Source organism: Berghia stephanieae, chromosome 4 (genome assembly GCF_034508935.2).
Source record: "Berghia stephanieae isolate SIO BIC M18660-M18661 chromosome 4, UCSD_Bste_1.3, whole genome shotgun sequence".
Lineage (NCBI taxonomy): Eukaryota > Metazoa > Mollusca > Gastropoda > Nudibranchia > Aeolidiidae > Berghia > Berghia stephanieae.
Genome location: NC_088363.1, coordinates 21,691,538 through 21,719,157, shown reverse-complemented (window position 1 = coordinate 21,719,157; position 27,620 = coordinate 21,691,538). Strand labels below are relative to the sequence as shown.

The following is a 27,620-nucleotide window of genomic DNA, read 5'->3' as shown; positions in this document are numbered from 1 at the left end:
AAAAAATCTGAGGATTCCCCTTTTATTTTCATGCTTTATTTTTTCATCGGTTACGCATGCTCGAGGCCACCGGCTCTCTCTTCGTCAGTCAAAACGATGTCAAGGGTCAGGATTATTCTAATTATTCTAGACATCATTCTCTTTCAATATATTGGTTCCATTATATTTTATTCTATCAGCTGTCTTCTGAATCATGAATTCTTTTAAATCTCTTTAAATTTAGTTGAAAGTAAGGTTTTTATGGCTGGTGGAGTAGGACCAGTGACAGGAGGGAAATACAAATTGAACAAAAAAGCCGGTGTCTTGTTGTGTCACTTCTTACTCAGTCCCACTTTCCTCATCACAAAATCAATGCATACATGCCTGTAATGCCCCTAACTTATCTTTTTCTTTTGATTTACATTTACAACGTGATCATTGGATGATGATAAGATTAATTCTTCTCAATTGTCATTGATAGTAATGATGATACTACTGACATATAATATAAAAATAATTATATCTACTTGCCATCTCTCTCTCTCTCTCTCCCTCTCTCTCTCTCCCTCTCTCTCTCTCTCTCTCTCTCTCTCTCTCTCTCTCTCTCCCTCTCTCTCTCTCTCTCTCTCTCTCTCTCTCTCTCTCCCTCTCCCTCTCTACCCTCCCCCCCCCCCCTTCCTGATTTTATCAGGAATATCCTAATATTTTTTTTCTCATTCCCGTATTTTCACATCACTTTTAGTAGCCATTATCATTATGGACTTTCAATTAGTTGCATTGTCCAATAAATATTAGGCTACTATTTAGGATAATGTTTCACTTTTAAAAGTAAGTGGTGTAATTTTTCTAATTTCAAAAACAATTTGCCCAGTCGGTTGTTGTTTACTATTCTGGCTGATACCATTATTAATATTATTTACACTACTTTAGTTTGTGTTGGGGGGGGGGGGGTTGCATTTTTTTGCAAGGCCGGCTCTGTTTCTCCGAACGCTCAGAAAATAAACTTGGATTCTATTCTTCCAGTAGCTGATGGGTTACGGACGCAAGGTTGATGCAAAAGTAAATGCTCAACAGAGTGGACAGGGAATTCTCATGAATCATCAAATTCAAGCTAACGGTTTTTTTTTTTGCATATTGTTGACAAAGACGGATTTTATCAAAAGTGTGCTCTCGGAATACTCCCAACTCCATGCCTCGTTCACTTTTGCACTTCGCACTGCACTATCAAAGAGAGAACAGGAGTAAACCTTAATAACAAAGCCTAAGTTTCAAGACGGGATCAGAGGTTGAAAGACAGGATAGCACAAACCCAAGATAGTACTAACAGATAGTTGGGAATAAAAGTCAGAGCGCCTAAGCACTGGCAAAAGAAAACCCCAAAAAATGCATAAACATTCATCATTCACAGAGACACTCGCAAATAACCAAAATAAATCTTGAAAACGGAAACGGTTTGGAGAAATAGAGATCAAGTTTCTTTTCCCAAGCATTCGGAGAAATAGTCACTTCGTTTTTGCAATTTGTCCCATCCAGATAAATCATAATTTTAGTCCCTTACAGATGAGGCTCAATACTGATCTCACCTGGCATAAGCATCTTGCTGTTACCGTTTTTATCAAAAGAGTGGTAACTGCAATGCAGCTCTGGTTTCATTGAAGCCAGAATTGCATAATATTACTGATCTCGATGACAACAGACAAATCTGCTGTCTTCTACTTCTAAACAGATAGAATTATTTTAAAGTATGTTTTGCCGTTATTAAATGATTAATATTGGTTGATGTGAAATAGGTATATTGATTACGAATTACCTTTGCACCATATCTCTGGTTAATGTATTGTCAATGGAACTATATACTGCCTTTTTTCTGATATTTATTTGGAGTAAAGCATATAATGATGAAAATTTAATTTTAGGATTAATGTATGCAAATAGAGTCAAATGAATAGATGTTTCTATTTAGAGAAAAAAAATCTGGTCTTTTAAAAAAATAGACTATGACTATAGATTCGTATTGTGTTTGATCTCTTTTCACAATTACAAGAGAATCGGGACTCATAAAAAAATGTTATTGTCTTATTTTTAATTGATTTTTGTAACACTAGGCTTTGAAACAACTGGACCAATCGTCACCAAATTTGCATGCTGTTTACAGTTGACATGATGATGGTTTTGCGTATATTATGAGATTGATTAGACTGATGATTTTATCGAAAAATCTTAATTTGTTTTGTCAAACCCATTGAAAACAGACGCCATCATTCGTTAGCAAGTATGACAATGAAGCGGGAGTACTTGCATTTACTCAATACCAGTTAGTGGTTCCTCTCATTATTTTGAATACTGTTAATTTCTTAAAATTTATATGAACCATTCTTCACTCTTAACATTAAGAATGAATTCTATGATAAATGAGCGAAATATGTAAGATACCAAATGCAGAAATCTCTCCATGCCCATATAAAAAACTTAGTGGAGTTTAATCATTAATTTTGAGTTAATTGTCTTATCATCACGTTCATTGAACGGGTACCATTCATGGAATGGACAGTTATGCTTGTATATAACATATATTCCTTCTTGTTGTATCTCTAAACTCTAAATATTTGATAATTTAAATTGAAATGTTACCTTTAATTAATGGGATTAAAATTAAATTTTCATGAGGAATCTTTTAATCATGAACCTAATTAGATCTTGTATCTTTCTTTTTTTTTTGGCAATTAAAAAATTTATTGTGTAAATTGCTGGTTAGGTAAGACGTTTGGTAATGAATTAAATTGTGAAAAAAATGTATGACTTTGTGAACAAAAAACCCCACCAAAAATGGTCATATGAGTGTGGGGCCAGACTTTGGAACAAATAATTTCTGTTTCATGGTTGGCACTCTTGTAGATCACTGAATCAGAAAAGTGTTATTAATTTTAATTAAATTAAAAAAAAAAAAAATATTTTATGTTAATGCTGGTATGGTATATAATATTGACTTTCAACATTTGTAAGCAAGTAAAACTTATAAATAAATGATTCTTTCCCACCTTACTTGCATGTTGATACAGTCTTATCTCAATTGGAAGCTCCTTCACGTCAGCATGATGTTGTTAGTGGTGGTGGTCCATTGAGTGATGGTGATAATGATGAGGATGTTCGTAAGTCCTGTGATCCCTGTGCTATATTGTGCTTTTGACATGAGCACTGTGCTCACATCTACTGTGGCTGAACCATGAAAAATTGCTTTATGTCGTTTTACATGCAGAGTTATGCTATTTGTTCAATGATGTCAGTGCATGTTGTTGTGTGGATTGAATTGCTCATTGTCTCATTTCTACATTCTCTTTTATTTAATATTATTATTTTCTCTATTTTCAACATAACTCCTTATTTTTGTTTTCTCTTTTGAACATTGAGGTTGTCAACTAAAGCATGGTGGTTAAGCTTTCCTCTGATTGATTTTAGTCGAGTTACATGACTCAATATTACAGAACATTTTGAATTCTCTTTTATTTTTTAAAATTTCAAAAGTTTACTTTCTTGTTGGTGTGTATGTTTCAGTCTATTCATGTTATGATGTTGTATTTTATAAGGCTCTTTTGTCTTTTTTGAATAATCTCATGAAAGTAGTGCATCATAATTTATTTATTTATTTATTTATTTTTTAATTAAAAACATAAAAAAAAAATGAATTTGGACAATTCAGTGGTTTACATTGCGCAAATAAATATAATAAGTATAATTCTATAGATGTGTAATATGATATTTAGTCCTCACATCAGAAGTTACCCAATCACAATTCACACAGAAATGTTACATAGAAGAAAGTACCACAGTAAGTTTAACGTTTTGAGGCAGTGAATTTTAAGACTGATGACAAGTTTATACATATCGATTAAAAAGTTTACTGTCCACTCTCTCCTCCTATCAGTACTTTGTAAAAATCAAGAACTTGTTCTCTCTCTCTCTCATTACATTCATGTATACAGCATTCTCTCTCTCTCTCTCTCTCTCTCTCTCTCTCTCTCTCTCTCTCTCTCTCTCTCTCTCTCTCTCTCTCTCTCTCTCTCTCTCTCTCTCTTTTTCTCTTTTTTTGTATGTATATAGACGGACCTACAACTTACACTCAGAGTGGTGGTAATCTGAAAAAAAAAAAAACAACAAAAAATTCTACCAACCGGATTAATTAAGTGTTCCCAGAACAAATGAAAAAATGTGATCCATGTTAAAACCCTCCGGTCATTAATGTTAACATATTAAATCCCATTTATCTTTGGGGATAAAAACTGACAAGATATTTAATATTTATCAAAACTAATAAATCTTTTTTTTTAATTGGATGAATTTTATGTTGTTTTTCTTCTTCTTTAATAAGTTAAACCTGCAATGCACTACAATAACAATTAACAAAAAGAGAAAAGTGAGGAACGAATAGTTCTGTTTTCATTCATTCTTTCAATAAAAATGTCGTTTCTCGAGAGTATTTTGTAGTCTGTTTTCTTCTGTTGCATTATGTAACATTTTATGCTTTCGTGGTGATGATTGTACAGTAAATAGAATTTTCTGTTGATATGACCATCTCTTGTCTTTTTAAAAGTTTTTACTTTAACTCTTCTTGTGTAATTGAATGATTTTTGTTTTTTAAACTGTAATTTTAATTTCTTTCTCAATTAGTTGATTTTTGTTTTCATGGACTCATTTGCTTTTTCCTAATTGATTGCCACCATTCTTATAAACGCTCTGGTTTATAATTTATATTGGTTTTCTGTAGGTTTCCCGCTGCTTTTGAGTTGTGTGCTATTATGTAAAGGTGGAAATAATCTGTTTATGTCAAGCCGTTTTGATGTTATATAATAAAACAACAATATTTTAGTTCATCAACTAACAAGCTGAATGGGTGTTTGCATAGCTCAAGTGGAAGGGCACTCGCTTCATTGTCTAGCTTTTCTCTGACCCATCTGTCCACCTAACTGATCAGATAGCTAGATCTATAAGAAAGTACTTTGCCAGGTTAGTGTACTATCGAAAGGTAGCAAACAGTTGCCATTATCTGTTTAGACTATAAAGTGGGAAAAACTCTGGTTTCAGAGGGCCTTTTATGTGGCCCTGATGGGTGCTTTTTTATAAAGCTGAGCTAAATAGCCATGGCAATTTGTTACACTGACTCATTTTGTTGGTTAGTAAGGAACTTAATACACATGAATCACTTTGTGGTCAGGTGTAAATGAGCATTTGGCTGTTTATTTTTTTGTGGGATCTAATTGTCATCTCCTACTTTGTATATATGAAAAATGATATAAAATTTCCTTCCTTACTGTCATATCAATGAATCATTTTGAAGCACATTTGAGCAACAATTCTCCAAAAGTTTTTTTAAAAATGGGGGTAGACATCTTTTCAATGAAGACAGATCAAAGCACAATTTTTTTATGTCATATTATTTACTGACTTCAACACTGAGGTTTGACGGTATGATTATTGCTTTTCTTCAGTTTCAGTCTCCTAACTCGTTTCTTCCCCCTATATTTTTTTTACTCCTGTCACTGTAAAAGATTTTGAAGATATTGTATGTTCCAATTTTTGTGTCTTTTCAGAGGAAGAAGAAGAGGAGGAGGAATTGGTAGAGAAACAGACTAGTAAACGTGGAAGGAAGAGAAAGCAAAAAGATGGCAGTGAACGCAAAAAGAGGTCTAAGAAGAAGAAAAGAAAGCATGGTAGTGATGCAGAGGTGATTTTTTTTTTCTCATTCTCTTTTTACACTTAAAATGTTTTTTAAACTTATGAGACAATGCTCTACAATTACAATTTTTTTTTTTACAGTCTAGTGAAATATTGGATATATTTTGAGAAAAATTTGAAAATGCTGCTAGTGGAAAGTGAGTAAATAACTGATCAGGGTATATTTGTAGGTGAGCACCAGAAGTAAATAAATCTAGGGAAAGATGAGAGGCTCTGGATATTTGCTTCAACTCAGTCCCCCTCCAAAAAAAAAAAATGATAATAAAAAATCTTAATTCTTTTGAAACCTTTCTGAGCTGTCCTTTCTCATTTTCTTTTCTCCGTGGAATATATTGCATGTACATTGAATATTTCCAGGAAAGTGATGGTGGGGGATCCGATGAAGAAAAGTCATTTGGTTTTAAGCCGCTAAAGGAGAAAAAGAAAACACCATCTGCCAGGCCTGCCCAGGTAAAGTAACATAATTTACTAGATCTGGTTATATAGTTTGTTTAAAAAAAAATAAATATTTTTTTACAAGTTTTTGTTGAGTACCCCTTTACATTAAATTTAAGATAATAGGATGTATATTTTAATGATGGATAATCATAAACATGAAGACGTTCATTGGCTTTGGGTTAAAATTACTTTTGTATCATTTTTCTGGACATCGATTTTTTTCTTTCTGCTGTTTGTTGACAAGTCTGTTTATGTATATAATATTTAAATTTAACATATTTTGGTTGCAGAAAACATCTGCAGAGTTTTGTGAAGAGAATGGCTTGAATGATATTGACAGTGAATTTACAGAGGAGGACTACAAGAATATCAACAATTACAAACTATTCAGTCAACATGTACGACCATTGATTGCCAAAGAAAATCCTAAAGTGAGTGTGTAATAAAGTAGAGTTGTTATCTGTATGGAGTTTTCATTTTAATCTCTTCCCTTTTTTTTTTTTGAGGGCTCATTAATTTAAGATTATACTAGATATTCGTCCAGGATTCCAGATGTAATTCCTTTCACCTCTTAAATGTAATACATTACTTTTGTTATATGTTAAAGAATTTTTTATAAGTGGTAACAAAAAACGTTCCCTCAATTCTTGTATTTCCATCCCATCATTGAATTTATTGCTATTTTTTTTGTTCAAGCTGAGGTTATTTACGAACCATTATTCGTTTTGTTTATCCCAGATTCCACAGCAGCGCTTAGTAATGTTGCTTGGTATGAAATGGAGAGAATTTGTGGCCAACAATCCTTTCAAGGGAGAGAGACCTCCAGATATACCAGCCCCTGTTGTTGTATCAGTCAAAACACCTTCTGGGTCTCCTGCCACTCCCCTTAGAGGTATTTATTATTGTTATTATTATTATTATTATTATTATTATTATTATTATTATTATTATTATTATTATTATTATTATTGTCATTATCGTAAATTCATTATTATTAATGTTGTGTTATTCTCCTGTTATCACTAATACTACTGTCTAACACTTATTTGTTGAATACGCACTAGACAAATTCCTGGATTTCATGATGTGTGGTCGAATTCACAATTAATTTCCTTCATTTTCTTTATAATTTTTAAACTCCATCAACAAGCTAGTTTTGAGCTTTTTTTTTTTTTTTTTTTTTTTTTCATGAGCATCACAAGTGGCAAGAGCTTTGTCATTTGCTATTGCTCCGTCTTCCTTTTCCCCATTACACCCGCCATTTAACAATGGGTTATGTACTTCTTAAAGTACAAGACAAGGGGTGTTTCCAGACTTCTAAAACTACAATCACATCTTTGAAAAATCACCGATTTGACGATCAAGTTCTGTTCCATGCCTCTTGATGAAATTATGATTACACCTTTCCTTTTTCTCTGTTCTACCTCTTTATGTCGCTGACCTGTTAATTCTTTATTTAAAATGTTCTAAGTTTCAAATTATGCAATAGTTTATTGACTCAATGCTTGGGCCATTGATTATCTATCCATATATTCTAACTGTAAAATATGTTTTCAATTTTGTAGAAGAGGAGGACTCTGATGAGGAGGAAGAAAAGTCAAGTTCTAGGAAGAAGTCAAAGGGTAAAAAATCAGTGGCTCCCCTGAAGATCAAACTCACAAAGAAAAGGAGGAGGAAGAAGAACAGTGATGTATGTGTCTCGGGTTTTTTATCATTTGATATTAACCATTTCATTCTGTAAGGCTGAGTGCCTCATTATTTTTGATAGTTTAAGTAATTCTCTGTCATATCCATATATATCCATATAACTATAATTTGTGTGTTAAAAATGCTTTGGTTTTGTTGTTGAATGTAGAATTGGGTTTTGAAGGTGTCAACTGCCTGGTATTGGTTTTTCCTTATTCATATAAATTGATATCTTAGGATGATGATGAGAAGGCTCTGAACACAAGTGACGAAGAGTTTGAAAGGCAACTGGAGGAGGCAGCTCTGGTGAAGGAGGAAAAAGAGAAAGGAAAGAAAAAGACAAAGAAACCACGAGGAGGCAGGAAGAAAAAGACCAAATTAACCAACAAGTATCCAACTGATCCTGATGCTGAGGGCTATGAGGTTGGTTGGTGTTACACGTTTTTGTTTCCATGAATGTTTTAAGACAGATCTTCTTATGCTAATAATAATTGTTATATTCATTGATATATTTTAGGTACTTTTAGGCGTACTCCATTGCCACGAATGAATTTAATTGATTTTTTGCTTTATCAGTGATTCAGGATTTTATTTAGTTTTTATCGTGGTCATCTTCTGCCACTCCATTAGCACATTTTCATTTAATGTTGACCATAATATTTCTTGACCTTGTCTCTATTGTTTCCAGACCGAGCACCAGGATTATTGTGAAGTGTGTCAACAAGGTGGTGAGATTATTCTATGCGATACTTGTCCAAGGGCCTATCACTTGGTGTGCCTTGAACCTGAACTTGAGGAGGCACCAGAAGGGAAATGGAGCTGTCCACATTGTGTAAGTTTGTCATTTTATCTTGGAATTTGAATAAGTTTATACTCCATGATTAAAACCTTATGTCTAGCATTGTACCGTGAATTACGTCACTCTAATAATAAATTTAAGACAAGCAAAAAAAAAAAAAGAAATTTATTCCCATAAAAAATGATAGTTCCAAGACTGATCCTATCGTAGAGAGGCACGGGTATATTCAAATCTTTCACTAATTGATGATGTCTATTTTTAGATCAGTTTACACATTCTGCAAAGAAAAAGTGAAATTATACAAATAAGAAAAAAAAAAAAAACAATTTCAAAAATCATACACTGTGTTATAAATAAGCCTAGGTGTGTTCATTAGATAGCAAATTGTGCTTGTCTTTTATAGTTAGTTTTTTCTTTAAAAAACAGATTTGAAAAATTAAAATGATTTTAAAAAAACATTGGCATCATTCAGGAAGGAGAGGGAATCAAAGAACAGGAGGAGGATGACCACATGGAATTTTGTCGAGTCTGTAAAGATGGAGGGGAGCTGCTCTGCTGTGATCTTTGTCCTTCTGCCTACCATACTCATTGTCTGAATCCACCAATCAAAGGAGTCCCTGATGGAGAATGGCATTGTCCTCGTTGCTCTGTGAGTAAATTTTCTTTTTCTTTTTTTTTCACTTCACTTTCAAAGTCTGTCTACTTTATAAAGTTCCCTCACTTTGTTAATGACAATTTTTAACATATGTGACCCTCCGCCTCGAACCGGTATTAAGTCGGGATTTGAAAAACGAAGAAAACCGGTTTTAAAGTGGAAATGGTCGAAATTATCAAATTTCAGTTTTTGGTTGTTTCAGAAACTACAATAATTTTTCTACATGAAAACATAATAATTCAACATAAACATTGACGATAAGTTATATAAATTTCAAGTTTAAAAATGCAACTATCAGTGACACATTCAAAACGAGAGTTGACTTTCTCTCAGAGAGCCACCCTTTCCAAAGCTTAGTAATACAGAGTCTTTTTCTCCACCAATAAGATGTAAGATATCACAGCAAAGGGCGTGTCTTTATCTATCTCAGAGAAAGCATGACTGTTTCCACAATTTCATGGTTCAACCAATAATGAACTTTAAAAACTGTAAACAAGTCTAGGTTTTTCCCTGACAACCTTACAAATGAATGATTCTGATTGGTCAACGCTCATCACATGCGCTGTGGCTGTAGGCCATAATGCTTGGGCGATGCTTCATGACGTCAGCATGCGTGTGTTACATACGTGTGTGTTTGTGCAATTTTGATACACACCACGTGCTTTTATATCTGTGTCTAGCTGTATTGGGTAATGATTGAGGTGGGGGTCCTCCTTTGTCCCTCTTTAATTATTCATGAAATTATAGGATATGCTAAGACTTAATAGGACAACAGTTGCCTAATCTTACACTTACAGAGATTGTTGTAGGATAAACATTTAATTTTAAGTACAAAAGCAGAATAATAGATAGAGCCTTCAACAATTAATGAACTGTAACTAAAAAATGAAATGGATAGATAAACAGACAGACAGACAAACCTATTAATGGATAAATAGATATGTAGATAGATAAATAGATAGATAGATAGATAGATAGATAGATAGATAGATAGATAGATAGATAGATAGATAGATAGACAGACAGACAGACAGACAGACAGACAGACAGACAGACAGACAGACAGACAGACAGACAGACAGACAGACAGATAGACAGATAGATGGATGGATGGATGGATGGATGGATGGATGGATGGATGGGTAGATAGATAAGTGGATAGATAGATAGATAGGTAGATGAAGGGGAGAGAGAGACAAACAGAGAGAGGGAGGGAGGGAGAGAGAGAGAGAGAGAGAGAGAGAGAGAGAGAGAGAGAGAGAGAGAGAGAAGAGAGAGAGAGAGAGAGAGAGAGAGAGAGAGAGATGTTCGTTTTGTCGTGCTTTCTTTGTATACTGAAAGAAAGGGGGGGGGGGGGGTTCTTTTTAGACAATGAACAATGTGGTGGAACGCTAAGGAAAACTTGAGAGATTCAATAACATGTTTTCATGTAAGTCACTACACAATAAGCCCCACCCCTCCTCCTCAAGCTGTTATCTGACTCAAAATGGAAACAATGCAATGATTGATTTGACCAGCCCATTTCTTTAATTGCAATCTCATTGGTCAATATGTTTCCAGTTGATTGACTATGACTTACTTTGTAACAAAATGCTTTCTTTAAACTATCCCTACAATTCTTTGCTCCGCCTCCATCCCTTTCTTCATGTCTACCTCACTCTCTCCGTCTCCCCTTTGTTTCTTTCACACATACAAACACACACACACATACACACTTATACAGGTTTCAATCTTTATTATATTTCCCTCGCGTCCTCTTAACACAAGCAGTCTCTCTCCCCTCCCCTTCTTGCTCCTCTTTTTCTCTATATATCTCTCTCTCTCTCTCTCTCTCTCTCTCTCTCTCTCTCTCTCTCTCTCTCTCTCTCTCTCATGTGTGTCTGTGTGTGTGTGTGTGTGTATTTTACTCTCTCATTCTCTCTCTTCCTCTCTAATCCTCTTTCCTGATAATTTTTTCCCTGCCCACACGGCTTCACGTAGTTTCAAAACTGTACTTTCAAATTTCAACCTTCTTTAACTTTTGGCATTTTGAAATCGTATTTTCTCTATTAAATAAGACAAAAAATTCACATTAATAATTCTTATTTCATTGATTCTTTATTTAAATATCAAAAATTCTTGAAAAAGTGAGCAATTGTCGACGTTTTTTTCCCCAGTGTTTTATTTGTTTTAAGAACATCTTACATAATAATGAATAACTACAAAAGTAATAATTGAATTATTTTAAAAATTTGTATGTACATTGGTAAATGTATAAGCTAAGCTCATGCCAAATTTCACTATTCTCGTCAAATTTTTGATGTCCGTATCTAAGGAGTTATCTTTGCCCATTAATTTAACTGTGCGTGAAAACGGTGCCTCACTTCAAAGTCGATTTTCTTAAAACTTGGTTTTCACACTCTCCCTACTTCAAACGGTCATATCTCGACAATAAATAATCAGAATTATATAAATTTGGTATCAAATTTTAAAGCATAAAATAAGCTGTGATTGGGTACCAAAAACCCAAAATTGAAAAATCTGACTTAATACCGTTTCGAGGCGGAGGGTCACATATGGATATATATGACTATATCAAGATAACTTCTATGAGATTTAGGGCATCTGATAACTTGTGTTCTTTGTTGCCTCCAAGGACATGCTATTTTCTGTAATTATTAAAAGAACAGCTTGCAATTATAATTTTGATTTAGAATGTTGAAATTTTGCTTTTCAGTGCAAACCTCCAAAGGGTAAAGTAAAGAAGATCCTTACTTGGAGATGGTGTGAACCACCAAAGACAGAAGATGAACTTGACCACACACATCATGAAACTCCTAAAAAGGCTCTGGTTAGTTTCTTTTTAATATATTACATAACTATATTTAAATCCGTGCATTTTACGACTCTTTAGTGAAAATGCTATGAGAATCTGTGACTTGCTTGGATAATGTCATGCAATAATTGGGTATTTAAAAAAATTTTTTTTTTAATTCGTACTATTTTCTCAATTATTGTTCATTAATTTTTTATGAACTGTATTCCATTAAAAAAATATCATCATCATAATCTATTGATATTTCATCACAATAATTTTGGATTGATTGATTTATTTTTTATTTTCTTTCTCTTAAAAAAAAAATTATTGCATTTTTATCCATTTTTTTGTGTACCTAATGCTGTCGTACATATGTATTTCAGAAACCGTTAAGAGAGTTCTTTATAAAATGGCACGATATGTCTTATTGGCACTGTTCTTGGATATCAGAACTTCAGGTAAGATTGTCCTATTCTAATTCATTCATTTATTTATTCATTATTACTCTGTTAGCATTCTTATGATTTTCTTTACTTTTTATCTAATTTAACAATGCAATACACCCATATTTTATGAATTAGTGATCAACTTGATTGAAATGAAATTTTATTTTCTTCATAACAGAGTATTTTGTCAGAGAATTTAGATTTGTGTAATAATGATCTAAGCCTAAACAGAATTTTGTTGACAAACCTACCTGTTTATCCCAGATTCTCCTTTTATACAATACAACTAGAGGTTTAATTAAGCATGATTCCCTCAAACATTTACTTTCGACACATTGGAAAACCAAGCCTTCTGTTGCATTATTGCATTTCCTGTTGTTTATAAATAACATTCAGCTTTATCTGGGTGGGGTTCCCGATCTCCCGTAGTGGACAAGGAGTTACTTACTGTGCCTTTTATCCCCTTATATCTGTTTTTCTCTTGCTTTCTGTCTCTGTCTTGGAGTGAGGGAAACAATCAAATGTATAGTTAGTTTTGGGAGATATTTTTTTCCCTTGTCATCATCTCTCTGTTATTATAAACTGTATTATTTTTTTTTTTACACACACACACACACACACACACATTATTATATAATGATTTGTAAACATTTGAGTGAGTTCCTCTTAGTGGGGACCTATGCTTGTGTCTGGATGAGACTTTTATACACAATGATAGTATGCTCTTGGAATCTACATCTGTTCCCTATCTGAATCCATTACCCTTTGTCTTACTTTTTCTTGGCTACTTTAATTGTAAATCTATAATTTTTTGACATGCCATTTTCTTCCCTTTATCACAGCACTGAAATGACTTAAATTTATTTTGCAAATGCCGTAAAAAACCCTTAAAAACGAAAACAAAACAGCTTTGTGATTTTTCATAAACATCTTGTAATATATTTCAGTTGGATGTTTACCATCCTGCTCTCTACCGTAACTACATCCGTCGTGTGGATATGGATGAACCACCTCCATTGGAGGATGGAAGCAGCTACCGAGACAAAATTAAGGAAGAGGATCCACACAATTTGGAGGAGCGTTTCTATCGCTATGGTGTGAGACCAGAATGGCTGAATATTCACAGAATCATCAATCACATGTAATGTGCCTTATTGTGCTTTTTTTTTTTTTTTTTTTTTTTTTTCTAGATCAAGGCATTGTGTTGTGCTCCTTCACTTTATACCTTATTTTCATTCAAAGATCACAAAACTGTCTTTTAACTTCATTTTTTAGCATTGACAAAAACTATGAAATTCGTTTTTTTTTTCTAAGGAATATGGTAGTTATGTATATCTATTTGCCAACCTATAAACTACTGTCTCAGAAATGATTAAAATTCGTGAGTCTTGGAATTGATATATAAAATAAAAATAGTCGTTTTTAATTTTTAAGTAATTTAATTTCTATCCAAGGTAAAATCTCCTCATTTCCAATCTTTCTTAGATATTTACTAATAAGGCTTTTCAATCTCAAAATAAATATATGTTCACGATCATGTCAGATTTGGTAGGCTTTAAAAAAAAAATTGTGAGTAATAACAGATTTAAAAAAAAGATCTATAATAACAAAATTGTACTTCCGCCGTTCACAGGGATACAGACAAAGGCACTTACTATCTAGTGAAGTGGAGAGATTTGCCGTATGACATGGCTACATGGGAGAAAGAAGATGCAGACATTGCTGATATTTCTAAAGCAATTGAAGAATACAGGAATCTCAGGTAGGATTTCATTAGTTTTTCATGAAAGTGATATAAAAATACCTCAAAACAATCTTATCTTTTTTTTTTTTTTTAATTTTTATTTTTCAATTTCTTGAAATATGGTTAAGCAGTAATTCCACCTCTCCTTCTGAAACCTCTCCCCTCTTTTTTTCTTTTTTTTTTCCTATTCTTATATTGTTTTATCTAATTTTCTTTTTTCCAAATTGTTTAATCCAAATTTTATCATTAATTGTTAGCTTTCTTTTTCAGTTCTCATGGATTAATTATCAAACTTTGTGATAGGAGTTTCGACATTAGCTTTCAGATTATTTGAAATTTCTTTACAATATTATATTTCAACTCAATTCCATTCAGCAACTATATTGCAGATGGTTTTTTTGTCAAGAAAATATAGTAAGAATAACACATGATAATTTTCTTGTACTTGAAATTTCAATGGTAAATTCTTTGAATTGTAAATTGATTCGAAAACAATTTGGGAAATGATGTTTGTTATTTTGGGAATCTTTATCAGTAATTTGCAATTTCAACCAATTTTTGCTTTTCATCTTCTTCTTGCTCCGCCTCAATAATGAATTGTTTCTTTTTCATCCTCTGCATTTTGTGTCTTTTTCTTTTTTTTTTTGTTTTAAATTTCATCCCGCCTGGTTTTGCTTTTTATTTGTGACAGATAAGTGATGTGTGATTGTCAGATTTTATTTGGTATTGCATGATTAAAGGTTATGATTATTTTTTCAGGCTTGTGATGTATGGTAATGAGGAGCCCCCTCCACCCAAGAAAACAGGCAAGAAGAGCAAAAGCAAAAGCAGAAAGGAGAAGAAAGAAATTGATGAAGAGCTCCTGTCCAAAATGCCCCCTGCTTATCCAACCACAGATGTAAGCTTTGAAGACTACCGGAATTTCCCTTTAAATCTTTACTCTCAATTAAGATTTTACATGGGTGGGTTAGAGTGGGGAGGGGAGTCTGAATACTGGTTTAAAGTAGTTTTACATATCTTAAACTGCGTAAAAGCGATTTAAAGATATTTGAGCTTTGGTTGCCATGCTGTTGGAGCTTATCCTTTTATTTATTTCATGTACAGAGTGATGTTTTTCTCATTAGACTATTTTATTAGCTTCTCTTGATCCTACTTGCCCATAGTTTGAATGAGATATGGAGAAGGGGAATTTCGCCTATGTTTTAAACAAAACATTTTTTAAATCCTGAAATGTGTAATTGAGTGTAGGATTAAAATCTGATTTTTTTTCCCCCCACCACAACAGCTCCGTAAACAGCTAGACAAACAACCTCCATACCTGGATGATACTGGAGGACGACTGCATCCTTATCAGCTTGACGGACTCAATTGGCTGCGTTATTCATGGGCAAATAATACAGATACAATCCTTGCTGATGAGATGGGATTAGGAAAGACTATTCAGACCATTGTTTTCCTCTATTCTCTTTACAAGGAGGTAAGTTTAACCCCTTATATTATATGGTGAAATTCAGAGAGTTTGTAAGCAGTGAAGTTGATTTTATTTTCTTCTGTTATTTTTAGAAATTTTGAAATTTCATTCCATTTTGTAAATTAAACTTTGCCGGAAGAGTTTGATGCTACTTCAAATTTCTTCATGCTTTCTTCCAAAGGTATGAGTAACATTAACAGTGATGTGACATCTTAAGCTTAAGTTACATTACTTTTACTACTGGTTTGGTGATACAGATAGATCTGTATTTAAGACCAGATAGATAGTATGAAAAATTATGATTGTAAAGAAGTTAAATATTCCTGTAAAAGGGTTAAGTATTTGCTAATGAATGATTACAATTTTTTTTCTCAATAACTCGTTTCTCAAGGGTCATTGCAAAGGTCCATTCCTAGTCAGTGCTCCACTGTCCACCATTATCAACTGGGAAAGAGAGTTTGAGTTTTGGGCTCCAGACCTTTATGTTGTCACATACATTGGAGACAAAGATTCCAGAACTGTTATCAGGTAAGTCATTTTGAAGCAAGTGGTCTTGAAATGCCTTTGAAAAATCGCTTTCTGTTACAAGGTGGTAGGTGAAGTAAACCATATAATGTGTATGAGTAAAGCGTTTTGATTAAACAGACATGAGTGACTTTTTTAATATAATGTAACAGTTAAGACCTTGTTCCATAGATTGTCTAAGACCATAGAATAGCTCTCGTTACAAGCTAACAAACAATATAGAATAGCTTTCTTTACAGTCCAACAGATTGAGTAACTCTTGTAGATGATGTTATAAACCTTAATACAAAAGGTCTTTTTATGCTCTGAAAATATTTAGCCTTTTAAATACCATTTCTAGTTATGTATACCATACGTTTGTAATTTAATTTAATTTAATTTTTTTTGGGTTGGGGGGTTGGTTGGGTTCTTGTCTGAGCTTATTTAAATGTGACAGTGTCATGTATGACAATTGCACATTAGTGGATTACCTTAAATAATAGTGTCAGGCACATATTGATTGCATTTAAAGTTCTTATTAAACCTGTCTTAGCATGATTTTGTTTTACCCCTTTTTTATTACTCAGGGAACACGAGTTTTCATTTGATGACAATGCAATGAGAGGAGGTGCCAAAGCCTCTCGTATGAAGTCTGGTTCCAATGTCAAATTCCATGTACTGCTTACGTCTTATGAATTGATCAGCATTGACACGGCTTGTCTTGGATCTATGGATTGGGCAGTTCTTGTAGTTGATGAAGCTCATCGATTGAAAAACAACCAATCAAAGGTAACTTTACATTTTTTTGGACCTAAAACTACACTTTTGAATCTTGTGCAAATATGCTAAACTTACTCTAAAGTTGGTTGAGATAGTTTAATATTGTATTTTTTAAATTTTGTAATATTTATTACCAAACAAACCTCCAGTGAGTGACCATGTTAAATATATTAAATATCTATTTCTATTCTTCAGTTTTTCCGCATTCTGTCAAACTACAAATTGGGATACAAGCTATTGCTTACTGGCACCCCCCTGCAGAATAATCTAGAGGAGTTGTTCCATCTGCTCAATTTCCTCACACCTGATAATTTCAAGTAAGTTGAAACTATTGATTTGATATACCAATTCAAAACATTAGTCATTAGTACTATACGACAACATTACCTCATTTCTTTTTTATATTCTCTGTATAGTCATTGCTGGGATTGACTTAAATTTTATTATTTCTTTTCACACTCTTTGTTTTTGTCATCAGCAATCTTCAAGGCTTTTTGGATGAGTTTGCAGACATTTCCAAAGAGGACCAAGTTAAGAAGCTTCATGACATGCTTGGACCCCATCTTCTCAGGAGATTGAAGGCTGATGTATTGGAAGGAATGCCGTCTAAATCAGAATTCATTGTTAGGGTGGAATTGAGCGCTCTGCAAAAGTGAGTAGCAATTTACAGACTAATATTTTTTAAAGGATTATTTTCTTTTCGTTTTGATTGAGCCCTGCATCATATTGAGGAAGTGGCTCAAAATTTTAAAAAAATTAAAAACATTGTCTCTACCTATACAATTCTGGTTGAAGGGGAAGACAAAATGGTAAAATTTGTCTCAATGAATTTACTGTGTTGTGTTCTGATTTATGAAGTTGCCTTCTTTCGTATAATACATTCTTAATTTATTTTTCTTCTTTTCAGGAAATACTATAAGTACATTCTTGCCAGGAACTATGAAGCGTTGAATATCAAAGGAGGCAGCAATCAGACCTCACTTCTCAATATTATGATGGATCTGAAGAAATGCTGTAATCATCCATATCTCTTTCCTGTTGCTGCAGCAGTGAGTAGACAGACCTCATTTTTTAATATCCTGTCAAAGGGTGGATAGACAGTTACTACCACAATGTAGACGAGATAAACTTTAGTGGTAACCTGTTAAGGAAGTTGTTTTGTGTTTTATACATAGCCTCTGCTCAGGTCATTAAATCCAGGCCTTCTACTTGTATAGATACCCAGTGCCATGTCAGACATGATTTTATTAACTGTAAGTACAGATAAACTCCATAAAAAATGATGTCAATGAGTTGTGGCCTGTACAGATAAAATCCATAAAAAATGATGTCAATGAGTTGTGGCCTGTACAGATAAAATCCATAAATAATTATGTAAATGAGCTCTGGCAGTGATGTGATCAAACGAAAAGTGTTGCTATTGCCATTAAACGAAGCTTGATTTTTTTCCCCTGAACCAATCAGGCTAAATTCTGATTTTTGTCGCTTAGGTCCATGTTTTATATCTATAGCTTGTTCGAGGTTTGAAGAAATATGTGTGCAATTTATTATTTTTAAAGTGGTTTACTTCTAATTCATAGCATGACTGGCTGGTTTTTGGTGGCTATATGGAACTTGATACATGTATGTTGATCTCTTAAAATTGAGAGACAATAAGCCTTACTTTGGCTACTCATAGAGTTTAATGTATCCTCAAAATGCATCAAACTTGCAGCATTATCATTGGACGTGTTTCACAAGTCTTTCTAGTATACTTTTCCCTTTATTCTCTTTGAATATATTATTTTCCAATCCCTTTTACATGATAATAGTTATTGGAAATTTTGCATTTACTTCTGTCGTTTGTATATTACAGGAAGCTACCAGGACAGCTAACAATGCCTTTGAAGGGTCATCACTTATAAAGGCTTGTGGAAAACTGGAGCTCCTGTCTAAAATTTTGAAACAATTGTTTGACACAGGCCACAGAGTTCTAATTTTCTCACAGGTTAGTAATTTTGGTAATTTTGTGCTGTAATACAGAATCTCATTTGAACTTTATAAACATGTCATAATTGTTGATCTGATCCCTAAATTTGAAAGGAGGTGGTTGAGGGTGGGATGGACATAGTTTACAATCTGTATGAGGTTGATAATATTTTGTATTTAAGTTTAAGATAGATAAAAGAACAGAGCACTTCACAAGTTTTTCAATTACTCACGTGTATGAGGGTGAGTAAAAAAGTAATGGGACAAATCTACTACGGAGTCGAAGAGACAATCATTGGAATGGCGACACCCCTCTTCCCCAAAGACCAACAATCTTCAAAGTTGAGAAATCAGCTTGGACAATCATGCCAACATGCCAACAGTGTTTTGAGATATTAGAGGTTAATCCTCGTTGATTTCCTAACACAGGGAGCCACTGTCAACTCTTAAGTAAGTTGTCCTCTAAAGCCATAGGGCCCATGGAGCTGGAGTTTATCCCGGTTTCTATAGCATGAAACAAACAATAACAATTGCTTGCTAGCCTATTGCAAAGTACTTTCTGCCAAATCTAACTCAGCTTCCCATTCACTGCTGGGTGGACAGGGGGTCGGAAAAAATCTCGACTGCACCCGGGATCGATCTTGGTCCTTGGTCTCTTTGCATGTGAAGCGAATGCTCTACCAACTGAGCTATCGGGACCCCCTACTGTCAACTCTGAATAGAGCTTGAAGAAACTGAAAGCAAAAATTCGTCGAGTGAGACCGGCTTTTGAGATGGAATGTTCTTCTTCTTCTTCTTCTTCGTTCCTCTGATGGACATCTATGGCTGCAGTCCGATATCTGCTATGAAGTCTGTGGTCCGCTTTAGGTCCTCAGCCTCACCATAGAGCTTTGTGTTGAGTGTTGTAGGGGTGACCCAGTGGTTCGAACGTTGCACGTTGTATAATGGGCAATCCATAAGCACATGTAAAGTGGTTTCATGGTCGGTTCCACATGGGCAATAAGGGGTTGTTCCAATACCTAGCTTTGTAAACATATGTCCTCTTAGTCTATTGTGTCCTGTTCGGAGGCGGAATAGAGTGACTTGGCTACTTCGCTGAATGGCATGGATTGGATCCTGCTTGTTGTGTTCTAGGTGTGTGTCATTCCTTTCTTTGTCTATTTTTAGCTTTATTATTTTCTTTTGCTGATGGTAAGTGATTGACGACTTCGGTTGTTCCTTCTGGGCTCCTTCTTTGGCCAGTTGATCGGCAATTTCATTTCCATATATACCTACATGACTTGGAATCCACTGCAGCACAATTTTTCCTGTTTTATCAGATAAGCCCTCAAGGGCCTCCACAGTGTGTGCGGCTTCAGAGTCCTGGTAATTTTCAATAGACCGGAGAGCATCATCAGAGTCTGTCAAGTAAACCACATTTTTCCCGTATATTCTGTGATCTCTGGATAGTTCTTTTGTTGCATTGAGGATGGCTTTTTCTTCAGTTTTAGTACTTGTGCACATTGAACCCACTGATACAGATATTTTTGTTTCTGTTTTATCTGTCCAGTGTATGAGTGCACCAGCACCTCCATTCATGAGGGGGCCGGAAACTGAGCCATCTGTATAAACTCTTATCCAGTTGGTCATTGGGTATTTTTTATCGATCATCTTTAGGGTTTGAGCATTGTCATTATTGCTTCGAATGTTTTTCTTGTTGATGGTTATGGATTTTTGTTTCTTTTTCCACGGTGGTGGTTTGAGATTTGGGACATTGATTTGGGCAATATCTTCCTTTGGTGTCACTTTATATTCGCTCTCTAGTTTTTGTCCCAAGGCGATGAAGTTTTCCCTTTTGAGTCGATTCTCTTTCTTTTCCATTGTACTTGGATGCAGTGGTTGGGATTCCATGAATTTTATCTTTGAGAATTGTGTCACTATTTTTAAATTTCGTTGTTCTTTGAGAGGTTTTATTCCTGTGTGGGTTTCCATCTTGTGAATTGGTGTTGTTTTCATTGCTCCAGTGATCACGCGTAGGCATTGGTTTTGGACTTTTTCAACCTTTTGAAATTGAGCCTGTGAGCACGTTCCCCATGCCGATATGGCATAGTCTATTGCAGGTCTTACATATCCAAGATATGTCTTCTTCAGGACGTTTGAGTTTGCTCCCCATTGCGTTCCAGCAAGTTTTCGGAGAAGCTGCATTCTCTTGTACCCTTTCTGTTGACTTTCATCTATTTGATGTTTCCAAGTGAGTCGAGGGTCAAATTTCACTCCTAGATACTTAGGCATAAGGTCTTCTCTCAGAATCTTTCCATCTAAAGTTAATCGCATAGATTGCTTTTTGGTTGATAAGCTGAATGTTGTGTATGTGGTTTTATCAGCATTTACTCTCATACCCCAGTCTTTTGTCCATTTGCTCAAAGCATCAAGAGTCATCTGTATCCTGGCCTTTGCAGTACCAATATTTCTTTCAGTGCATATCAGTGCAAGGTCATCTGCATACATGGCTGCTTTTACTCCTCTGCATTTGGTTTCGCAGATGTCATTGATAAAAACGACAAAGAGGGTTGGTGAGAGAACCCCGCCTTGTGGTACTCCATTTGTCATGTTCGTTAGCTTGCTTTTAAGAGTTTTGAGATTGGACTCTTGCTTTTCGATTTGTGAGGTAATCTTTAATCCATGCAAACATGTTGTGTGAAACGTTGGCTTTCTTAAGTTTGAGAAGTAGTCCTTTTGTCCAGACTTTGTCAAATGCCTTTTCCATATCCACCCAAACTGTGACTGTGTGTTTTTTTTCTTGGTAACCATTTTCGATCAGCTGCGAGATGTATGTTATCTGGTCCTCTGTGCAGCGTAATTGTCTGAAACCAGCCTGTTCATCTGATATCAACTTATTGCTTTCTAAATACCATTGGAGACGGCGATTAACAATTCTCTCCATCAGTTTACCCAAGCAGCTTGTCAAACTTATTGGTCGGTAGCTTTCGGTTTTATTTTTTGGCTTGCCATCCTTCTTAATTGGTATCATGGTTGCCTGTTTCCATTTGAGTGGAAGTTTACCCTGTTTCCAACTTGCATTGAACAGTTGTTTCATTTTCCTCTTTGTGAGGGTTCCTAGGTGTTTCAACATGTCATTAGTAACATCATCTGGACCTGGTGATTTGTTCGTTTTTAGAGATTTCAAGGCAATTTCTACTTCTTCTTTTTTAATCGAACTGAACATGACATCATCTGTGGATTCTTTGGGTGTATCCTTGTGTTTTCTCAATTCTTTGTGGACTTCTCGTTTTCGTTCTTTTCTAATCTGTATACTCCCAACACTTGAGTACTGCTTCATAAAACAGTTTGCTGCTTGTTTTTTGTTGAGAATCCTCCCCTGATCATCTTCTACTGATGGTGCAGCATATCTGTTTTCTTGTCCACTTAGAGCTTTGGTTAGGTTCCATAATTTTCTTCCATCTCTGTCGTAGTCAAGTTGTCTGGTTTTTTCATGCCATGCTTCCTGTTTTGCTTTTATTGTTTCTTTCCTGAGAGTTTTTTCAGCCTCTTTGTAAATTTCCATATTCTCATCATTTGGCTCTCTCTCTGCTTTTTTTCTGTGTTCAGTGACTTGGCTGTTGAGACTTCCTAATTTTTCAGTCCATCCTGGACAGTAGTCCTTTCTTGATCCTCTGGGGATTGATTCTTTTGCAGCTTTCATGATTGATTTTGTGAAAGCTTTGGCTGATTTTTCTACATTCCTTGTTTTACAGTTTATCTCTTTTGTATAACTATCAGTTAACTTTGAAAACAGAGTCCAGTCTGCTTTTTTATAATTCCATCTCGGAGGTGGTGCCTTTCTGTCTTTTGCATATTCTTCAGTTATTTCAACCAGAATGGGACGATGATCACTTCCTGCCAGTTGTTCCTTTATCTGTTTACTGACTTTTCCGGTGAGATCTTCAGATATGAGAGTTAGGTCTGGGGTTGATGTTGTCTTCCATGCTCTTGAGAAGTATGTATCTGGGTCATCTTCATTTCTGACAATTTGAAGCTTACTGTCTGTAAGCCAATTTTCAAGGGTTTCACCTTTTCTGTCTAAGTCATTGTATCCCCAGCTTGGGGAGTGGCTATTGAAGTCTCCCACAACAATGAACTGTTCTTCTTCATTTCTTATGTTTTCAATTGGCAGATTCTCTGATGGTGGGCTGTAACAGTTATATATTGTGTATTGCAATTTGTTTTTGGTAATTTTTACAGCCAATATTTCAACAGATTCATCTGTCGTTATTTCATTTGTCGCTATGTCATTTCTGACGAAGATGATTACTCCACCTTTGTTCCATTCTTTTCTGTCTTTCCTAAAATGTTGATATCCCCTTATTGAACACCTAATGTTTTCTGTGAGGTGTGTCTCCTGTATGCAGGCAATATCTTCTCATCCTGAAGAAACTTGGAGAGGGCAGTCTTTTTATGTTGTATCCCTTCTGCATTCCATTGTAGCAATTTGATAGTTCCAGTAGTCCGTAACCTTGCATCTCCTACCCTGGTTCCACAGTAGGAGGGCAAGGTACCACCAGATCGCTTGGGTGAACCCTGTTTATCAGGGCTCGACACTAGGTCCGTCCGGCGGGAATCCCCAGACTTCGCGCCATATCGTCCGGCAGTTTTGTTGTCCATCATTGTGAGGAGGATGCGTGTCACATTAATTTTTGGGTTGGTTTCCCTCTCCAGACTATTTGCGCCTTTCGGCTGTGCGACTCCGACTTCAGCGGTTCTTTATTCTCTGGATGTGATTCCATAGCCTTTCATCTTCCCAGATCCACAAGGCAGTGGTGGTTTGAAGTTGGAGTTTTCCTTCTCCTAGACAGACTGCTTTCCAAGGCTATGAGCTCTGTCCACCCATTAATGGTGTCTAGGCTGGGAGTCCAGGAGGGTATCTTTGTAGAGTGACAGTTTCCCTTCACCCCACCAGCGTCATGGGGCTAGCACAGCTTATTGCGTGAACTAGGGCAATCTGGCCACGGCGGTTGATTCCTCCCTTCATCCGTCACCTCAGACACATAGAAACTCGTGTCATCAGCCGGTTAGAAAGTTCCTTTCGGAATACTCCAACCGTTGCCCAGGAGGCGGGCGGGAAGAATGCCCCTACGTGGACCCTGACACGAGCTGGAATGGGTTGCGGATCAGTACTGATCAAAATAATCCAATCCTGCCTCCCTGAGATGGAATGAATATTGTTTCTTCATGAAAAAGCCCTTTCACAACCTAATGCCAGGAAAAGGCAGGTAATCACATCATTTTGATGGACAACGATGTCTCACCATCCTTTATTAATTCATCAGACTTGACACTTTCAGACTTTCATCTTTTTGAGCCACTGAAGGAGGCAATGAAGGGACATCGCTTTGAAGATGATGAAGAAGCCAAGGCAGTAGTGAAAAATTGGCTCAAAGTTCAGTCAACCCAGTTTTACGAGGTCTGGGTACATGACTTTACAAAAAGGTGGACTGTGGCTATTTAGGAGACTGTTGAGAAGTAGCTTTCTACTTGGCTAATACCAAGCTTTAATTTGAGGTATAATGCATGGTATTGATTCAATTTGTTTTAAAGTAATAAGCAGAGTCCCATTACTTTTTGACTCACCCTTGTATCTGCTCATAAATAATGTTTTGCTAATTATTCTTTTCCCAGATGACAAAAATGTTGGATTTGTTGGAAGATTTCTTGGAGGCTGAAAATTACCGTTATGAGAGAATTGATGGAGGTATCACTGGAATTATGAGACAAGACGCTATTGATCGATTTAATTGTAAGTATACAACTATAGCATCAATATTTCCAATATTTAGCTCTTTCAGAATTTTCTTTTTACATGTGATTTTTTTTTTTTTTTCTTATTTCATGCTTTATCTTTTATTTGTCTTTTCTTTTCAGCCAAAGACTCACAGGCTTTCTGTTTCCTCCTGTCTACAAGAGCTGGAGGCTTAGGAATCAACCTGGCAACAGCTGACACTGTCATTATCTATGATTCAGACTGGAATCCTCACAATGATATTCAGGTTTGTTTGTTCTTTTTAAAAAATTTTTTTTCGACAACATTGTCACAGTGGATCCTGAATGAGCATATCAGAAGTGTGTCATAGAATATGATTAGGCAATTATCATATGATTTGGTGTCTTGCATAGTGTGACAACTGTAATTATTCTTGAAATTGAGTTGAATCAATTACGATTTAGAAAACTGCAAGTTCTTTGGGGTTAAAACTAATTGCCTTGATTAAAAAGTCGTGAACTGAAACAGTGTTTCAATCTCTTTTTTAAGCAATCTTGTTGCTTTGCCAGTCATATCAATTTTTTCATTTAAATTAATTGCATCTTCCTATTTCCTTTAAGAATGCATCATGATTGTGAGATTGCAAAGTAGTTAACATTTTGGTTTGTACATTTTGAATTGCTAGTGTACTTTCATTTGTACTCAGTGAAAGGGAGTTGAAGCTTTTTTTTTTGTATTCATTTTTAATCAAATGTAAATATATGAACGGAGCAGAAGATGCAGGAAAAATTAAGAGTGGAGAGCCTTGATCGTCAGCTTAGTGGAGCATAGCACAACATGATGAAATATGAACCTTCCTTTGATTTCCATTTTCAGGCTTTCAGTCGAGCCCATCGTATTGGACAGGCAAACCGTGTGATGATTTACCGATTTGTGACTCGTAACTCAGTGGAGGAGAGAATCACACAGGTGGCAAAGAGGAAGATGATGTTGACCCACTTGGTGGTACGACCAGGTCTTGGGAATAAAGGAGGCACTATGAGCAAGAAGGAGCTGGATGACATCCTCAAGTTTGGTACAGAGGAACTTTTCAAAGATGAAGATGCTAATAAAGATGGACAAGGTAAAGTTGATGAGGATATTTTTGAATTTATATGAAATAAGTCAGAAGAGATTAGTTTTTTAGGGTTGTAACAACATATGTAAGGTCTTTTTTTTCATAACTGGCATTATGCATCTTGGGCAGATGTCAGCTTATTGACTGGGTGGGGTTCCTGACCTCCCATAGTGGGCAGGGAGGTACTTACTGTGTCTTCTATTCCCCTATATCTGTTTTCCAACTAGCTTTCTGTCTTTGTCTTGGAATGAGATTACTTGCTTTTGTCCTGGCCCTGACCGGATACGCTTGCTGAGAGGGAAACAGTCAAATGTATAGTTAGTTTTGGGAGATAATATTTTTTTCCTTGTAAATCATCTCTCTGTTATGTAATGTATTATGTTTTGTTTACATATTATATATGATTTGTAAACATTTGAGTGTATTCCTCTTAGTGGGGACCTGTGCTTGTGACTGGATGAGACTTTTAGGTGATCTCAAACTAAGTACTTTGATAGTGTGCTTTTGGAATCTATATCTGTTCCCTTTTTGATCCAATTCCCCTTTGCCTTGCTTTTTCTTGGGTGCTATAATTGTAAGTCTAGAACTTATTACTCTCCCATTTTCTTCCTTTTTACTGGCGCTGATATGACCTTAATGTTATGCAAGCGCCATAAACCCTTAAAAACAAGAAACAAAAACAAACATCAGCTTATTTGACATTGGCCATTTATGGGAAGAACTAGTCATATTGAATCTTTAACTTTTAATTGCTTGAAATACAGCAGTACCATGATTTATAGAAAGAATGAGCAATCTAGCATTGCTTAATTTAGGGGCATATTCTCTTTATTCTCTCTTCTCTTGTCAGCTATTTTTGGTGACTGTCATTTATAACTTTTGACACTATTTAATAGTTGCCTCATTATCTCTTTTTTCAAAGGCTCTGAAGATCGTATTGTATATGACGAATCAGCTATCAAGAAATTGTTGGACAGGACCCAAGCAGGTCAAGTTGAGAAAGAAATGGCTATGAATGAATACCTCAGCTCCTTCAAGGTTGCCACATACACTATCAAGGAGGGTGAGGAAGAGGTAAGTGTTGTATAAAATGACTTTAAAAACATTTTTTAGTAACATGGATTGGATTATTTTGCTTAATGGATCTAACTTATTAATGCATAAATGATATCTTCAGTAATTTCAAGCAATGGTTGTTATTCAATATTATTTATTATGCTCTTTTTGCCATGAATTTATGTATCATGCTTTTTCAAAAATATTTCTTTCTATCAGGAGGAACCAGAGACAGAGGTCTTAAAACAAGAAGCTGAGCATGCTGATCCTGCCTATTGGGAGAAACTTTTACGTCATCATTATGAGCAGCAGCAAGAAGACCTGGCAAGGACTCTGGGTAAGGGAAAGCGTATCAGAAAACAAGTCAACTACAACGATGCTATGAATGGACACGACGAAGATGCTTGGAAAGAGAATCTGTCTGATTATGATTCTGATTTCAGTCAAGGTGAGAACTCTTTAGCATTATGTGGTTCATTATTTTTTTTTTTCTCTTTATGATGAATGGAAAGATTACTGGGGATGGGGGGTGGGAAATTTTAAAAAATGTAAATATATGCATGACCTAATTTCATGGTAGGACCCAATTACTTGGTGTGTTGCCAATTTTGTGGCAACTGGGTGGGGTTCCTACCTCCCATAGTGGGCAGGGAGGTACATATTGTGTCTTCTATCCCCCTATATCTGTTTTCCAACTTGCATTCTGTCTTTGT

General features: G+C 35.2%; 1 protein-coding gene across 2 annotated transcripts in view; it reads left to right on the top strand.

Moving 5' to 3' along the window:
* Positions 1 to 27,620, top strand: part of LOC144970225 (chromodomain-helicase-DNA-binding protein 4-like) — a 39,863-nt gene that overhangs the window by 450 nt on the left and 11,793 nt on the right. Inside the window, exons 2-27 of one of the 2 annotated variants that reach the window (XM_078909642.1) lie at positions 3,039 to 3,128; positions 5,565 to 5,698; positions 6,067 to 6,159; positions 6,438 to 6,578; positions 6,886 to 7,039; positions 7,713 to 7,837; positions 8,071 to 8,256; positions 8,522 to 8,665; positions 9,105 to 9,281; positions 12,004 to 12,117; positions 12,468 to 12,542; positions 13,478 to 13,671; positions 14,164 to 14,292; positions 15,034 to 15,172; positions 15,560 to 15,751; positions 16,137 to 16,273; positions 16,837 to 17,038; positions 17,225 to 17,346; positions 17,508 to 17,681; positions 17,937 to 18,078; positions 18,885 to 19,016; positions 24,653 to 24,770; positions 24,896 to 25,020; positions 25,611 to 25,857; positions 26,774 to 26,925; positions 27,127 to 27,355. In XM_078909642.1, coding sequence (XP_078765768.1) covers positions 3,039 to 3,128; positions 5,565 to 5,698; positions 6,067 to 6,159; positions 6,438 to 6,578; positions 6,886 to 7,039; positions 7,713 to 7,837; positions 8,071 to 8,256; positions 8,522 to 8,665; positions 9,105 to 9,281; positions 12,004 to 12,117; positions 12,468 to 12,542; positions 13,478 to 13,671; positions 14,164 to 14,292; positions 15,034 to 15,172; positions 15,560 to 15,751; positions 16,137 to 16,273; positions 16,837 to 17,038; positions 17,225 to 17,346; positions 17,508 to 17,681; positions 17,937 to 18,078; positions 18,885 to 19,016; positions 24,653 to 24,770; positions 24,896 to 25,020; positions 25,611 to 25,857; positions 26,774 to 26,925; positions 27,127 to 27,355 — 3,867 coding nt within the window. The remainder of the gene's footprint in view (positions 1 to 3,038; positions 3,129 to 5,564; positions 5,699 to 6,066; positions 6,160 to 6,437; positions 6,579 to 6,885; positions 7,040 to 7,712; positions 7,838 to 8,070; positions 8,257 to 8,521; positions 8,666 to 9,104; positions 9,282 to 12,003; positions 12,118 to 12,467; positions 12,543 to 13,477; positions 13,672 to 14,163; positions 14,293 to 15,033; positions 15,173 to 15,559; positions 15,752 to 16,136; positions 16,274 to 16,836; positions 17,039 to 17,224; positions 17,347 to 17,507; positions 17,682 to 17,936; positions 18,079 to 18,884; positions 19,017 to 24,652; positions 24,771 to 24,895; positions 25,021 to 25,610; positions 25,858 to 26,773; positions 26,926 to 27,126; positions 27,356 to 27,620) is intronic. The other variant, XM_078909643.1, reaches the window with a different exon arrangement.